The 16,442-nt window shown below is 41.2% G+C and overlaps 1 protein-coding gene across 1 annotated transcript; it reads right to left on the minus strand.

Moving 5' to 3' along the window:
• Positions 1-2,284: 2,284 nt before the first annotated feature.
• Positions 2,285-3,137, minus strand: ATOH7 (atonal bHLH transcription factor 7). Its single transcript, XM_045023485.1, has one exon. It carries the CDS (start codon positions 2,735-2,737, stop codon positions 2,285-2,287), a length of 453 nt encoding a protein of 150 aa, XP_044879420.1. The 5' UTR covers positions 2,738-3,137.
• Between the last annotated feature and the right edge of the window lie 13,305 nt (positions 3,138-16,442).

Here is a 16,442-nt window from a genome sequence, read left to right on the forward strand (position 1 = left end):
GGTGGCTATGTTGCTGAAAAGTGCTGAAAAGTGACATGCCTCAGAGGGGTCTGTCTACACTACCCACTGGATCAATGGGCAGCAATCGATCCAGCAGGGGTCAATTTATCGCGCTCTCCTATCAACTCCGGTACTCTACCAGGGCGAGAGGCACAGGCAGAGTTGATGGGAGAGCGTCAGCTGTTGACTTGTTGCAGTGAAGACACCACGGTAAGTAGATCTAAGTATGGTGACTTCAGTTACATTATTCACGTAGCTGAAGTTCTGTATCTTAGACAGACACCCCCACCGCCAACTGTAGACCAGGCCAGAGTTATACGGCACACTGTGTGTCTGTAAAGCAGTTTCATCCCATCATAATTTCACAATCATGTAAAGAGCTTCATTCTTTTGTTTAGCAACCATCCTTCAATAATCAGGACAAGCTCCATGAAAAATGGACATCCAACCCTACCATACCAGAGGGGATCATTACTGGTGAGAGAAGCACTGCCTTTTTGTTCTATGTTTGTCCAGCACCTAGCACAACAGAGCCCTAACCACTCATTGGGGCCCCTATGCACTACAACAATACAAACTAGTAATAATAAATAGGCTCTCCTTAGCATAGACCACACCAAGAGCTGTCAACTGGGAAAGAAAGGGTCCTGCCCACTCCCCATAGCAATCATGCGGGGGAAGGAGAGAGACTATGCAGAACTCGCACCACAAACCATGTGTGTTTCCCCAGATAACACACTTGTTGGGTTCCCTTTCTCAGTCATAGCAGGTTCTCAAAGGTTCCTGCAGCTCTGTGAGTTCCAAAATTACTGTAGCAACCTCTGGCAGCTCCCATACCCTTAATGTACAAAGCCAGGACCAACAAGTAGCTGGTTCTTGGAAGCCACCCATTAGTAGCGCCAGCAGGAGCAGCCATCAGACATCACAATGGACATCATCTGCACTTGAAGTTATGTGGACTATGAACTCTGCTACAATCACGTCTAACTTTCCACCTGCCCTCCTCCCTCACTTTCACCTCCCCCAATATTTCATCAACTTCATCCCTTCCTCCTCTTCTCATCTACTTCCCACCTACCTCCCCCAAAAGAAAAAGAAAAAAAAGTCTATGGAACAAACAAGAGGTATGCCAGCCTTCAACCTGACTACTTTACTTGGATGTTATAATCACCATTCTCCACACTTAGTCTTTTAGATTATAAATTTTTTGGGGCATGGACTAAGTCTGACCATATGTTTGTACAGCAGCTAGCACAGTGATTCTGACTGCAGCAGCACCCAAAGGCAAAATCATTTCATAAAGTAAGTAGTTGCTTTTTCAAGATAATTGATGAGAGCCTGACTGAAGTGTTGTAACATTCACTGTAACAAATCCACCAAGGCACAACACCCACAGTAGGACCCCAATCCTTTCAAGTAGTCAGAAAGGTCATTTCAAATGAAGAAAAAAAACAACATTTTATTTACAAAATTGATTATTGTTTCCAGATATTAGGGAGGGGGAAAAAAAGTAAAAAACCAACCAACCAAACAAAAAAACCAACTACAAAGCATACATGTAGGTAAAACCTACAAAGTTTAAGAGTCGGATCTCTACTTTCACGCAAGTATTCACGTTACAATATATAAACATCTGCTTTTACAGCCAGCTTAAAGAAAAAACACTCTGTACACTACTTGAAATTAGCTCTTTTCTGATAAACTGTTTAGTATTAAAGTAAACCTACACAACCCATACATCAAACTTACAAAGTTTAAAGTTAGTTCTCTGACTTGAATTCATTTTAATTATCTTTTTCATGGTATCCTTTGGATAGGAAACAAAAATGTATCCTCAAAGCTGACAAAAAAAATGTTTTTTTAAAAAAGACACATGGGAACAAATTTATCCATGTTTAATTCCATTGAGTTATACCATGGATCAATTTGGCTGCTGGTGTGTAAAATATTATGTGACATGATCCATCACAGCAAAGATAATGTAAAATTTAATACCAGATTCAAATGAACTATGAAGGGATTGTTACAAATATTTCATAAATATAATATACACAACACAGATTTATTATACACATTTCATTAGTAATAGGAAAACAAACAATCTTTTAGATGCATAGCAAATAAAAATTTTCAAAGCAAACTTATTTAAGCAACATCAGCATAAGTAGTAAACAAGAATATAGCTGTTATAATGACAAGATTACCTTATTCAGCAGCTTAATTCTTGCTAACTTTTCAAAATTACTCATTTGGTCTGTTGAATTATACTAGTCCATAATTAGTTCTAATTAGCTATTTGAAAATGGTCAGGTGGATAATTGAAGATTCTTTGTGCATATGGGTCATTGTTTGTTTCCATTTTCTGTCCCATATAAGTGTGGTAGCTCTCCTGATGGAAGTGTTCACAGTGAAAGTTAATCCAGTCTCTTTCAGTGCTGTATCTCTCTGCTTCAGCAAGGATCCTAGTTAGAGCCATAATGTAACTTAATGCCATCTGAAGGGTCTCATATTTGGAGAGTTTTTTATCTTGACCCCACTGTGGAACCACCTTTCTTAGTCGATCGAAGGCTGTGTTCAGTCCTTGCATTCTTCTCCTTTCCCTGGCATTAGCAGCCAGTCTCCTTTTGGCAGCACTCTCCATTCGTTCTGAGCCACATTTCACTACGCAGCCTGTTCCACTTTTGCACTGGGTATCTGACTCTAAACCAGAATCCACGTTTGATTTAGAAGATTTCATATTTTTTGCCACTTTAATTCTGAGCCTTTCTCACCCTCCCAAAAAATGTGTAGTAGCTGGAACGTGTTGGGAAAAATAGTCTTAGAACACAATATCTGTACTTCGAGTGTGTTCCCAAAAGTCAGAGTGAGAGGTTTTTGGGTTTGTTTGTTTTTTACAGCATTTCCAAAAAATAACAGTTTTCCAGGAGTTTTACAATTGTTGCTTATTGTTTAATAAAGAAAAAACAAACAGAACGGTATTTAGCAACTAGTCTGTTACCGTCATTCTTTACATTTCTTTAAGCTTGGCAAAGAGAGAAATAAAAACCATCTCCATTCTCAAAAATTCAGTTTCTGGAAAAAAAAGTCCATTTAATCCAACAAGATTTTAATGGATTAAACACACACATTCCAGTGGTCAATTTGTCAACTGGCAGAAAAAGCCCCAGGTCTTCTCAGGATAATGTATTTTGTAATGGAGAACTGTGGCAGTCTGAAAAAGACTTTCCCTGAGGGAAAGAAAGATTGCTCCTTCCTCAGTTACTGTGGGTATGCAGTGATCATATCTTACGGGCAAGAAGAGGCTTTATAAAAGCAGCAGCAAGAGCTGAACAGGTGGCAGCAGGTGGGTGGCCAGCCCTCTGCTTCCATCCCAGTACCTTCCCACCCTGGGAACTACGGGGGGGGGGGGGGGGGAAGAACACAAAATAAAAAAACCCAGAGCCATGTTCAAAGCCATGTCTGTCCAGCACTAACAACGTGCCATCTGGACTAGTGTCTGGCTGGCCCCATAAGAATCACAACAGTTAGGCAAAAGTCTTTTCAGTGAATAATCTTTTGCAACTCAGCAAAAAATCTGTCAACACATAACTAAAAGTATTTATTAGAAACTATTACGGGTGGCAGAGGTAATTGTTACAAGGATAATTTCATGCTTTGTGGAAATATATAATACAGTTTGGGACTGTACAATGTTGACTCCAGATTACTGTTTATCTATTAGAAAAGCTTTATGACTCAGAATTTAAATATTATTGTATACACTATGTGGAACATTTCTGTAGGGAGCACAATATTTCACTGGATACTGGAGAGCTGCAATATATTTCATTTTTAATATAAAGGAATTGTTCAAATATATTGAAATTTTGAAAAATATTTTCATAGTAATTAAGATATAAATATGGACTTATCTAATGGAAAATGAATTCAAAATATATGAGGAGAGAGTGATACACACGCAGGCACCCTCTGGTTACATATATAATGCATTCAAACACACAGTATTACACAAGTGTCTAAAATTTATATAGAGAGGGAATGCTGCTACTTAGGAATATCTCCAAATAGGTAAAATGAGTAAAAGGAGCTCAGAACAACTAAAATTAAAAGAAACCAAATAATTTGTTCACTATCACCAAAAGACAATTTCTGCTGCTGATTATAAAGACCATGCTTAATTTTGGTATTTAATATAATTTCAGAATGTTTTTATTACTCTTGTTAAACACAGATTCACAAATTTACAAGGAACATTTATTTTATTCTGTCTTTATGAAATATGCAGAAGGTCAAAAATGTGTCACATTATGATTTATTATGTGTATTTGATTTCAAGCTTGATTAAATTGTTAGCAAGTACTTGTAAATTAGTTATCTTTCATTAGGGATTGAATACTGTATTTTTGTCTAAAACTCTATACTAATTGGTTCCATTATGACTCCAAAACCCCGTGTAGTTGTAAACAGTTGATTAATCCCTAGCAGAAGCAATGACAATGAAATGAGGTTGAATAATCTGAAAACAATAGAATGCAATGGAACATTAATGGACTCCAGCATGACAGATGTTGAACACCGGCTGTTATGCACAGTTGCTCTGCTCTTAATATTCTGAATCCTAGATGGTCTTGATCGTGGGTGGGGATGGGCAGTCCACATTATTCCATTATTAAAATGTCTGCTGTGTTTTCAATTTTTAAATAAATATCTTGTCATTTCATCAGAATGTCTCACTTATTCTTTTCTATGCACATTGACCTATTCTCCCCACAGTCAAAAGAGCTTTACCCACTACATATTAAAATAATACTGTCCAAGCTTTTGTCTAAGAGAAAGAGTTGGAACAGTAACTTCCAGAAGATCTTTTGCCGACCAACAAATGTAGTTCATTTGTACAGCCCACTACCTATATGAAAAAGGGGAGATCAGAGACTGGTAAATCAATTCTATTTTACTGCTTACTCGGCAAAAGAGAAATAGAAGAGACATGGATGGAGTTTTTCCTTCTGTATTTTTCACTTTCTCTCATATAGTTTGATTTTCCATATATTTTGGTCAGTCTCAGATATCGCTTATGTTGCCTTATTTCCCCTCCCTATTCAGTCCCCAACTTCAATTCATTTTGCAGGTATTTTATCCTTTGCTCTAATTTTCTCAATAGTTTCTCACGTGCTTTGTAAGACCTTCCTGGGATTCATCTTCCCAAGGGTACATTACATATATGCTCTAGGCTGCCATAATACTGTGGTGGTAGAATTCTTCAGCGATCTCTAGCTTTAGCAGTCCCATCTGTGTCTCTTACATACAACTGTTTCCCAACCACTCTCTTTTAATCTTACTGAATAGAAAAGTATCATCTCAAATCAGCAAATTAAAAATACCAGAAAGAAATGCTGGATGTATTCAGTGAATCAGATTTCAACAACATACAAAGGACCAAAGTCTACTCTTAATTACTCAAGTGCAAATCCAAAATAACTGCACTGCCTTTTGCAGAGTTATTCTGGATTTACAGTTGCATAACTAAGAGCAACATTTTACTTAAAATCTCATGTTTTTCTGTTGGAAACAGAAAAAACACAGCTAAGAATATTTCCTTCAGGGTATAGTCATAACCAAAGTCACCAATACTGACTGTACTGTTAAATAACAGCGAATACTACGACTACAGAAATGTATTGCTAGTAACTAATATGTAATTGATATTTTTATTTTTCTATTAAATATTATATTACTGTCAGTGTCTTCAGGATTTATCAGTGGCTCCTGAGTTATGGATTTGAGATGTCTTCAGTATGTGACCATGATTTAAAGCAGTAAAAAGCATGTTAAAAATTACCTGCTGGATCTTAAAGTTAATTACTCAATTGCCAATTATTATAACAGCTAACAAGAGGAATTTAATGTCACCTACCTATATTATCATAGCAAATATGATTTAATCCTCTTTGTACTGGGATGCCTGGGACCAAGCTCTAATTTTAAAAGGAAGTGGTGGGAGCCAAATAAAAATCATACCACTCAATAGCATTTCAGATGGAAGCCTAGGAACTCACACATTACCTTCTCCAACTATATTAAGAATAGGATGTGTGAAATATCAATGACAATAGCTATTTTACCTTTTCTTTCAGACCAGAACTAGTTCTTTTCCTTCCTCTCAGGTAGATCCCTTCCAAATACTTTTCCCAAATACTGTTCCCCTAGTGAAGTCTCTTGATCACTGCAGCAGGCTCAAAGGCAATTTATACTGCTTAATTGAAAGACTAGTGCCCTATGCTGCTTAACTGATAGCAGGTGGATAACTACCAAAATATGGATCTCACTAAGGGCCCAGCTTCAGGTAATGTTTGACTCAGTTCAGAATAAAAGCTCAGGATGAGTCAATTAGACCAGACTGGACAGGATAACTGATATAGTATAGCCTGTGAGTACTTGTATCTTCTTTGGCTATTTATCAGTTTTTTCCTACCTCCAGTCATAAAGAACAATCAAAAAATGAATGTTACGCTGACCAGAAGGAAAGGATACAGACACAAACACTCAGGAAGCTGAGCAGCACTGTACTGAAATAAGAAAAATCCCTTGCAGTAACTTTTTCCAGGGCATCTTTAACTTACGTGTGAAAGACTTTCTTTTCCATACAGAGTTCTTCCAAACCTTAATTTGCCATAAGGGCTCTTAGGAGTAAGCTTCTCTGACTGACCAATAGTTTCACCAATGAAAGGAAATTCCTGCAATCATGTTGATGGGACCTTTCTTTCTTCTCTTTTCTCTCTCTTTCTTACCAGGTCATCTTTTGCTGTTCCCCACTCACCCACTGTCTTATTTTCTAAAGTGATACTGCGGGCCTGCCACCTGGAAGCCATAAAGAACAGCTTCCCCAATGGTCCAGTTTGGATTTATATCTCCCATTTCAGCTCTCTTTGAACAAAACACTCAATTTAACTTTGTTTTAAAACATGTTTCTAGAATACAAATATCACTATAGTCCTCAAACAACAATACTGAAAAAAGGACTCATTCTTCCATGAACAGTTTGTGAACTTCCAATAGCCTGAAAGCTGCTTATCCAAACTATTTGTTGAATAATATGAACAATGAATACACACACTGACATCAGAATTGGTTCAAAAAGAGAAAAAAAGGGCTAGGTTAACTGGATAGTTTATTTTCTATGCTCAAAGGATGGTTTTAAGGTACCTTTGCACTGCTACAGTAGCACAAAGGAACTTTGGCATAGGCCATCGGAAGCCAAGAAACTGTTCAGAGTACTTAGCATTATGTAGCGTGTATGTATGTTCAAAGCACAATTCCCCTTGACTTCAGTTGCAGTCAGGACTGCTCAGCAATTTAGCAAATCTGGCCGCAGGTGTATCACATAGGAGAAACATGCAATTAGTGGCCACCTGTGAAAAGATTGATTTAAGAGACTTGCCCAGCATCACACAGGAACTGGATAGATACATCGATAGAATCCAGTTCTCCACAGTAGCATTCAACTTCCTTAACCATAAAACCATCCTTTCTCTTCCTTCAACCACCTGCCTCATTAACACCTTCCAGCTTCTGCAACAAATGAGGCAGGGGTCCTACAAACAACAGCTTCATTCACTACACAACCCTAATTCATCCCCAGAGCATCATCCATCCTGTGCACTGAATGAGGCAGGGAGCCTGTGGGAAAAATAGTATGTGATCATATAATTAAAGACTGCATTATAATGCATACGCATAAGGGAGCCAAAGTCAGCCTACACAGGCAGCCTTAATTCTGGCATTTTCTGACTTTTAAGTGCTTGACTTTGCAACCTTAATGACCTTTAACCACAGGCTTTTAAATATAATTTTCAAGAAATTGAAATAACAGAAATTCTAGGTGAAGTCATACTGACTCCCATCTTGAGTTTCCAGCAGAGCACTTTAAATCTACAGCACAGACCTCTACCACTTGAACTAATACACTAACTAAAGAAGCAGTAGTAGGGTGTTATCCTCTGTGTGGACGAGCTACTAGAGGCAGAATGAGACCCACTTTGTTAGTGGGTTTCACAACTATTTGCTCACAGAAGTGGAATGTAGAGACTCAGGAAGGACTCATGCATTCAATTCCAGGCTCAGTAGAGGAGTGTCCTCTAGTGCTTACAAATCCTTCTGGTCCCATCTCATGGCCCCTGCCCTGCTCCCATCCAAATCCCCTTCCCTAGCGCCTGTCCCCCTCCCTCTCTGCTGCCACATCCACACTCTCCAGCTCCTGCAATCCTCTCTCCTTCTGTTTTTACCCTGTCCATTTTTTTACAACTCTGTGTCCCACTCATCTGCAAGGGGATCGTTGAAAGCATATGGAAGTCAGCTTCCCTGTTGTCAGTTGTTGTGCCCACCCCCACAGCTTCTGGGAGGAGCAATTGCAAAGAAAAGCCTGCTCATCCCTGACAATCCCAGGCTGCTAGCATGCTCACTGCAGATGAGATCTAGAAGCTGTGTTACCAGTTCTGTCTTAATACAAAACTACAAGGAAACATCCACAACCACTTCCCTCCCATCAGCTATGAAACACCAACTCAAATTCATCCACTCCCCTTCTTCTTCTACCCTTAGCATAGACAGTGAGAGCCTCTGACATATCATCTTTATCCTATATATGTTCCAGAAAAAAGACTCAAATCTACCACTGTGCAAAACATATGGTGGCTGTAATACCGCACAATTACTACCTAATTCAGTTCCTGATATGTGCCAGTTACTTGCACAACAACAAATTTATTAATGCCATGTCCTCCAAAAGCTTGCAGACATCATATGGTTGATAGTTATATATGACTCTCACGTACATATCGCTGGGAATCATAGGTATAAGCAACAATGAAAACACAGATTAGAGTTAACCTGAGGTTACACAAATAGTTTTACTACATAAACAATTACATTTATATTCATTTTGAAAATGAAAATAGCTTCATTGTTTTTATTTTCTTAAATTGCAAAAGTGATTCCCTGCATAATTTCTTAAAACTTTTTTTGAGGAACAAATATAAAAAAATGTTAGTTACCATTTGCATTAATAATTTAACCTGTCAAATTGATTATTTTTTTCAGCTTTCATAAGGAAAATAATCCATTTCTATGCTACAACCTGGAGTGTAAGTAAATCAGTAATTATTTTAACACATTAACGATGGAAATGTTGAAAGAGAGTTAAAAATTTCATCCTGAAATGACATTACTCAGCCCATGGGGTTTATATCTTATTCCAATCCTCCTTTTTTTTTTGCCTAATATAAACCTCAAAGTTACCAAAATGCCTCCTGTTGGTTTGCCTAATCCTACATTGTAGTCTCCAGCCTTAATAGGATAAGTACCAAAATGCACTGATTACACTTACACCAGATATTTTCTAAGCAACACAATTGAATTTTACTTAGTACCTGTCTTTGGTAAGAGGTATGTGACAGGATGATAATTCTCTATTTTTTAAAATACTGTCTTCTGAAGTACTTGTGGCACCTTAGAGACTAACAAATTTATTTGAGCATAAGCTTTCGTGGGCTACAGCCCACTTCATCGGATGCATGCAGTGGAAAATACAGTAGGAAGATATATATATATACACACAGAGAACATGAAACAATGGGTGTTACCATACACACTCTAACAAGAATGATCAGTTAAGGTGAGCTATTACCAGCAGGAGAGAAAAAAACTTTTTGTAGTGGTAATCAAAATGGTCCGTTTGCAGCAGTTGACAAGGTGTAAGGAACAGTGGGGGGGCGGGAAATAAACATGGAGAAATAGTTTTACTTTGTGTAATGACCCATCCAATCCCAGTCTTTATTCAAGCCTAATTTAATAGTGTCCATTTTGCAAATTAATTCCAATTCAGCAGTCTCTCATTGGAGTCTGTTTTTGAAGTTTTTTTGGTGTAATATTGCGACTTTTAGGTCTGTAATCGAGTGACCAGGGAGATTGAAGTGTTCTCTGACTGGTTTTTGAATGTTATAATTCTTGATGTCTGATTTGTGTCCATTTATTCTTTTACGTAGAGACTCTCCGGTTTGGCCAATGTACATGGATGTACTGGCATGTTTGACTACATAAGTTGTGGCAGCCATATGCCCAACTCTGCAAGGAGTTGTAGGCAGACTCTGGTGGATGTTTGGGGGCTGATGTTTGTGATTGTTGTTACTAGCCTGCTTAGATTGAGGAATCATCATTGGGGTAACCTCGCTTCTGCTGAGAGGCAGTCAAGATAAGCCCCTATAAACTCCAGCTGCTGGACAGAGACCAGAGTGGACTTTCAGACGTTTATTTGAAACCCAAGGTTGGCGAAGAGAGTTACAGTGGTTTGTGTGGCTTGTACTGCCGTCTGCTGAGCTGGTGCTCCTATGAGGCAGTCGTCCAAGTATGGGAAGATCATTACCCCTACCCTGCAGAGGTGAGCTGCGGCAACAGCTAGGACCTTGGAGAATACCCTTGGGGCTGTAGATAAGCCAAAGGGAAGCACTTTGTACTGATAATGCTGATGGCTTAGAGTGAAGCGTAGGCATCTTCTGTGCGCTGGGTGAGTAGTAACATGGAAGTAAGCATCTTGGAGGTCGAGGGACGAGCGCCAATCTCCTCTCTCTAATGTCGGAATTATGGTTGCCAGGGTTACCATTTTGAAGCGTTGTGTCCTTACAAATTTGTTTAGTTTGCGTAAGTCCAGAATGGGTCACTGTTCTTTTTCTGAGTGAGCCCTCTTCCCCTGTGTTGAGGTGGTATTATTTCCACAGCTCCTAGTTGCAGGAGATGGTTTATTTCCTCCTGAAACAGGGTCTCATGAGAGGGGTCCCTGAAGAGGGACAGGGAAGGTGTGTGTTGGGGGGTAGAAGTAAATAGGATAGAGTAACCCTTTGGGACAATTTCAAACACCCATTTGTCTGTAACGATGTTATACCAGACTGGGTAGTGTAGTAACAGTCGGTCTCCAAAGAGACTGGAGGTCATCTGGTATTCTGACATGGGAGCAGATAGAGGTCTCGTGCCCTCGATCAATACTTCAAAATAATTGACGGGATATTGTGGATTGAGACGTGGCAGATTGATCTTGGTTCTGCCTGCGCCTCGCTGGCTTTTGTTTGCGGCGTTGATCGTAATGTCTCTGGGATTGGGAGTACGGGGCAGGACGGAATCTTTGGGTATAAAATCTGCCCTGTTTTTTCTTGTTTGGGGGAACGTAACTACCCAAGGCCTTCCAGGTTGTTTGCGAGTCTTTTAAGGTATGAAGAGATGCATCTGTGCTCTCAGTAAATAATCTTTGGCCCTCAAAGGGCAGGTCCTCAACCGTAGCTTGTACTTCCATAGAGAATCCAGAAAGATGGAACCATGATGCTCGGCGCATAACCATGGACGTGGCGATGGAACGAGCTGCTGTGTCTGAGGAGTCAAGGGAGGCCTTTTTTGGCAGGGCTGTTTTGGCAATTAAGGAGCCCTCTGCAATGTTGGCTTTGTATTGTTCCCTTGCTTCCTCTGGCATTTGTTTAATAAAAGATGTCATTTTGCTAAACAAGTTGTAAGTGTATTTAGCTAACAAAGCAGAGTAGTTTGCTACGCGAAATTGCAGTAAGGCCAAGGAATAGGCTTTACATCTGAAGAGGTAGAGCCTTTTCCAGTCTTTGTTGTGGGATGGTTTTGACTGGTGCTGCTTTCTCCTTTGGTTTACAGCCTCTACAACCAGTGAATTAGGAGCCAGATGTGTGAATAAGAACTCAGCTCCTTTTGCTGGCACGTAATATTTCCTGTCCGAGCGTTTGCAGGATGGTGGGATAGTGGCAGGCGCTTGCCATATTGTCTTTGCAGGGTCCATGATGGCTGAATTAATGGGCAGGGATATCTTCACTGACAGGGATGCCTGCAGGATGTCAGTGAGTTTGTGCTGGGTCTCTGGCAGCTCTGCTCAAGAGATATCAAGGGATTCATAGACTCATAGACTTTAAGGTCAGAAGGGACCATTATGATCATCTAGTCTGACCTCCTACCCAATGCAGGCCACAGAATCTCACCCACCCACTTCTGTAACAAACCCCTAACCTATGTCTGAGTTACTGAAGCCCTCAAATCGTGGTTTAAAGACCTTAAGGTGCAGAGAATCCTCCAGCAAGTGACCCGTGCCCCATGCTGCAGAGGCTCTGGAGGAAAATTCCTTCCCAACCCCAAATATGGCGATCAGTTAAACCCTGAGCATGTGGGCAAGACTCACCAGCCAGCACCCAGGAAAGAATTTCTGTAGTAACTCAGATCCCACCCCATCTAACATCCCAGCACAGACCATTGGGAATATTTACCCGCTAATAATCAAAGATCAATTAATTGCCAAAATTAGGCTATCCCATCATACCATCCCCTCCATAAACTTATCAAGCTTAGTCTTGAAGACAGATATGTCTTTTGCCCCCACTACTCCCCTTGGAAGGCTGTTCCAGAACTTCTGTAGTGGGAGGTGGTGGCATAATTGTTTCATCCAGGGATGAGAATGAAATACGAGTGGGTAGCAGTGTATCACCTTCACGGGCCTCTTCGGGCTCCTCTCTCTCTTCCTCCTGGACTTCTGATGGCGGTGGTCCTCTTGGTGATGGGGACCGAGTGGTCCTAGGTGCTGGAGGGTTGGGAGGTTTAAGAGTTTGAGCCCTATAAATTTCCCATTGGTCCCACTATGGCCAAGCGGGTGGCGTACCAATGAGTGGGGGCATTCATGGTAGTGTCTGCCAGTTGTGGTCTTGCATGGGTGGTTGCTGGTGCGAGGGTCCAGGTTTCAGGGAAGAATGGCGAGGGATGCAAAGACTTAAGATGTCCCCTTCCTTGTTGTCGCTAGAGAGTGGTGGTGCAGATCTAGCAGGAGTGCCTGTTTGGCTCGGTCCTGGCCTGATTGGGGTGCTGCCAGTACCAAACAAAGGAGTTCCCAGCATGGAGGAGATTGCCATCTCTGCTTGACTGGTAAAGAGCTGTAGTACCAGGAAACTCGGTGCCATGGACTAAAGCATGATATGCTCTGACAGTGCTGAGGTATTGTTAGGCTGTGTATACGCAGCAGATGGTGCCATTAAACTAGTTGGTGCCGAGACGTTCTAAGGCACTGTCGTTGCTGAGCTAGGGAGCTTAGCTTTCACCCATGCACCTGAATGAGAGCCTGGCTGCACTGGTGCCTTGGCTCCTCGGGATGTCTTGGTACCAGACGTTCCCGGTGCCTCAGTCCGAGGTTCTCGGTGCCATCGGTACTGGGGCAGATTTTTCCCCAGGAGACTGCTTCTTTTGGGGAGGGGGGGAATCTCTCTGTGGCAATGACTGTGACTGATGTTTGGTTGCCTTCTTAGGTGCAGGGTCCTTAGACACAGTTTGTGCGGAACCCTTGCCTGAGGCTGTCGCCAGAGACTGTTGGCCAGGAGGAGTCCTGGACTCTGGGTCGGAGGCTGGCAGGAGGGATTTCTCCATCATCACTAATTTTAGTTGGAGGTCTCTAGCTGTCAGTATCCTAGCAGATAATTTTTTTGCAGTGTGGACACTTCTGCGACGTGTGGGTTTCCCCAAGACAGCAGATGCACAGAGCATTACCATCCGATATAGGAATTGATATCCTGCAGGTTAGGCACTGTTAAAATCCCGGGGGAACCAGGCATGCCTGAGGAAGTTTGAAATTCAGTCACCATCGGCGGAGTCCTGCGGCATGTGGGGAGGGACGGAGAACAAAGAAAATAAGGGTTTTTTTTTGTTTGTTTGCTTGTTTTTTCAATGGGTAAATAAGGACGGGAAGTGGGGAAGATGAGAAAGAGAACAAATAAAAGTGACGATTAAGCAATATATGAGTTGGACGGAGCGCTGCTGTCGTTCCGACCTGAGCCAAAGGCGGTAGAGAAGAAACTGAGGGATGTTTGGCAGCTCACGCTGAGTAGCTGCTCGAAGTGGCACAAGACAGCTGCTGCATGTGCTACTACAAATCTCTGACTACAAGCGGAGGGCGCCAAGTCACCTAAATTGGAGCACCCACAGGGACACTCCTTGAAGAAGAACCAATAATTCAGTGATCAGAGAATTCTCCTGAGAGATATGACTTGAACAAGGGGTCTCTTTTCTCTCTCTCCAGCAGAGAGGCTGGAATTGAGTCTGGGTTTCCCACATCCCAGATGAGTGCTCTAAAACTGGGCTAAGAGTTATTATGGGGGTATCTCTTCCTCCTGATTTTGAATGGGACCCAGTCCAGTAGACAGCCTTGGAGCAATCCTCAAACTAGGTGTTCACTTTACTGTAGGGTCTGATCTACAAGTTGCGCTCAGAGCACATATAGCTCCACATAAAATGGTAGAGGAGGCACAACCTCCCTTATCTCTTTTAACCCAGTGCTTAAGCACTTACATGGGTTGTGCAAGAACCAAGTTCAATTCCTCCTTCTGCCCGATGAGAAGAGATGTGAAAAGGGGTTTCCCACCTCTCAGGCGGGTGCCGTAACTACTGGGATTTTCTGATGTGGGTCTCTCTTGTTGAAGCCATTCCACTTTGTATTAAATAATTAAATATTAATTGGAGTAGAGAAAGAGTGAGAATGACTCCATAGCCTAGTGATTAGGACACCTCACCTGAAAGGTGGGCAACCCCTCTTCCATTTCCTTCTCATCAGGCAGAGGGGAAAATTGAACTGTGGGGACCTTACGCACTGGGCTGAAGTTTATAAGGGAGGTTTCTTCTTTCCCCCAGCCACTTTGTGTGGAGTGAGGCAGGCACCTAAGTCAGTCTCACAAGAAATGACTTAGGCACCTAAGGCACCTGACTTCAGGTAGGGTGACCAGATGTCCTGATATCTGGTGCTTTGTCTTATATAGGCAACTATACCTCCACTTGCCCCCTGTCTCCCAAAAGTGTCCTGATTTTTCACACTTGCTATCTGGTCACCCTAGCTCCAGGGGAAGGGTTCACAGCTGTGGATCACAACAGAGATAGGCACCTCCCTCCAGCCTTAATCTAGGTGCCTAACTCCATGAGAGGTGGGACTTAGGACATACCGTCTCATTAGCATTTCCTATTGTCTGTCTTAAACATCTCTCCCCTAGTGTGTTGGCTTTTGTGGACCCATTCTTGGACACCTATCTTTCCCTCTGGACTGCATAGGGAGCCTACAGACTGCATTCCAGTGATTTTCTAGATGTCACATAGTTAGGTGTTGCAAAGCTCAGCATCACACTGCCTATGTCCCTTTTTGGATCCAGGCCTAACCATAGGAAGGCTTCACAGAAGATATGGATTATGATGAAGGATCTGAAGGAGGAAGGGGAAGCTGTATAGTACCAGGGAAGTGGGATGAAAGAAGGGGCACAAGAAAGAATGGGAAATGAAGACTGAAGCCCTGCCCTGATCCTGCAAAAATTTACATGCATTGCTTAATTTTATACACTGTAAGTAATCCCAATGACATCAGTGGGACTCTCTATACACAGTGCATAAAGTTAAGCATGTGCATACGTCTTTGCAGGACCAGGGACAGAGGAAGCAGTCAAGTAAGAGGATGGAGAACAGCAAGATGGGGCACTGGATGAGATTTGACCAGAAATGTAGGCAGGAACAGAGTTATATAAAGCCCAAAAGGTAAAGAAATTAAAAATAATGAGAAAGAGGAGGGAAGCCAATGACAGATTCAAAGTGGAGGGATGGTGTGTTTACAGCACTGAAACTCAGACCAAGGCTCGCGAGCTGCTAGTGGCTCTTTAACATCTCCCCTGTGGCTCTTTGCAGCACATGATATTAAAACACTGCGTGATTTAATTATTAACCAATCTAAGTTATTAATCAATCAGGATGTTTTTACTATGTTAACCAATTGTAGTTGATAAAATAGTAATACTTGGTCAGTCATTTTGCTGTAAGAATAATACATAAACTAAATATTTCCCATCCTACTGTATAAGTATGAATATATTGTACAATAGTAAATGAAACAATGAATTCAAACTATTGTGGCTCTTTTGGATAATGTTGATCACTAATTTGGCTACTGAACCACTGAGGTCTGATTATCACTTGTTTACAGGGTCAGGAGTGGAAACTGATCTTAGCAATCGCATTTTGGATAAAGTGGAGAGGAAGATTACATTAATACAGCACTAATTTGATAATTTAAATGCACAGAATCAAAGACTAAGGGACCTCTTACTTATATTTTAAAATCTACACTAACAGTCATCTAGAATATATTATAATTGTATGTGACTGTGATTGAGTTGATGTTGCCATGGAAACACTAGACTAGTCTACATTGGCTAAGGACCTGGCCCTATAATTTTTTAATCTTGACTTTTGTAAAGTTAAATCCTCAGCCTCAGTGTTTTATTAACATCATTAACAAAGTTTAATACACACTGGAATTGGATTACAATTAAATCTCCTATATATAACCAATTAGAAAGAAATCTCCAAATTGTCAA

The sequence above is a fragment of the Mauremys mutica genome, chromosome 7 (assembly GCF_020497125.1).
Source record: "Mauremys mutica isolate MM-2020 ecotype Southern chromosome 7, ASM2049712v1, whole genome shotgun sequence".
Taxonomy (NCBI): Eukaryota; Metazoa; Chordata; order Testudines; family Geoemydidae; genus Mauremys; species Mauremys mutica.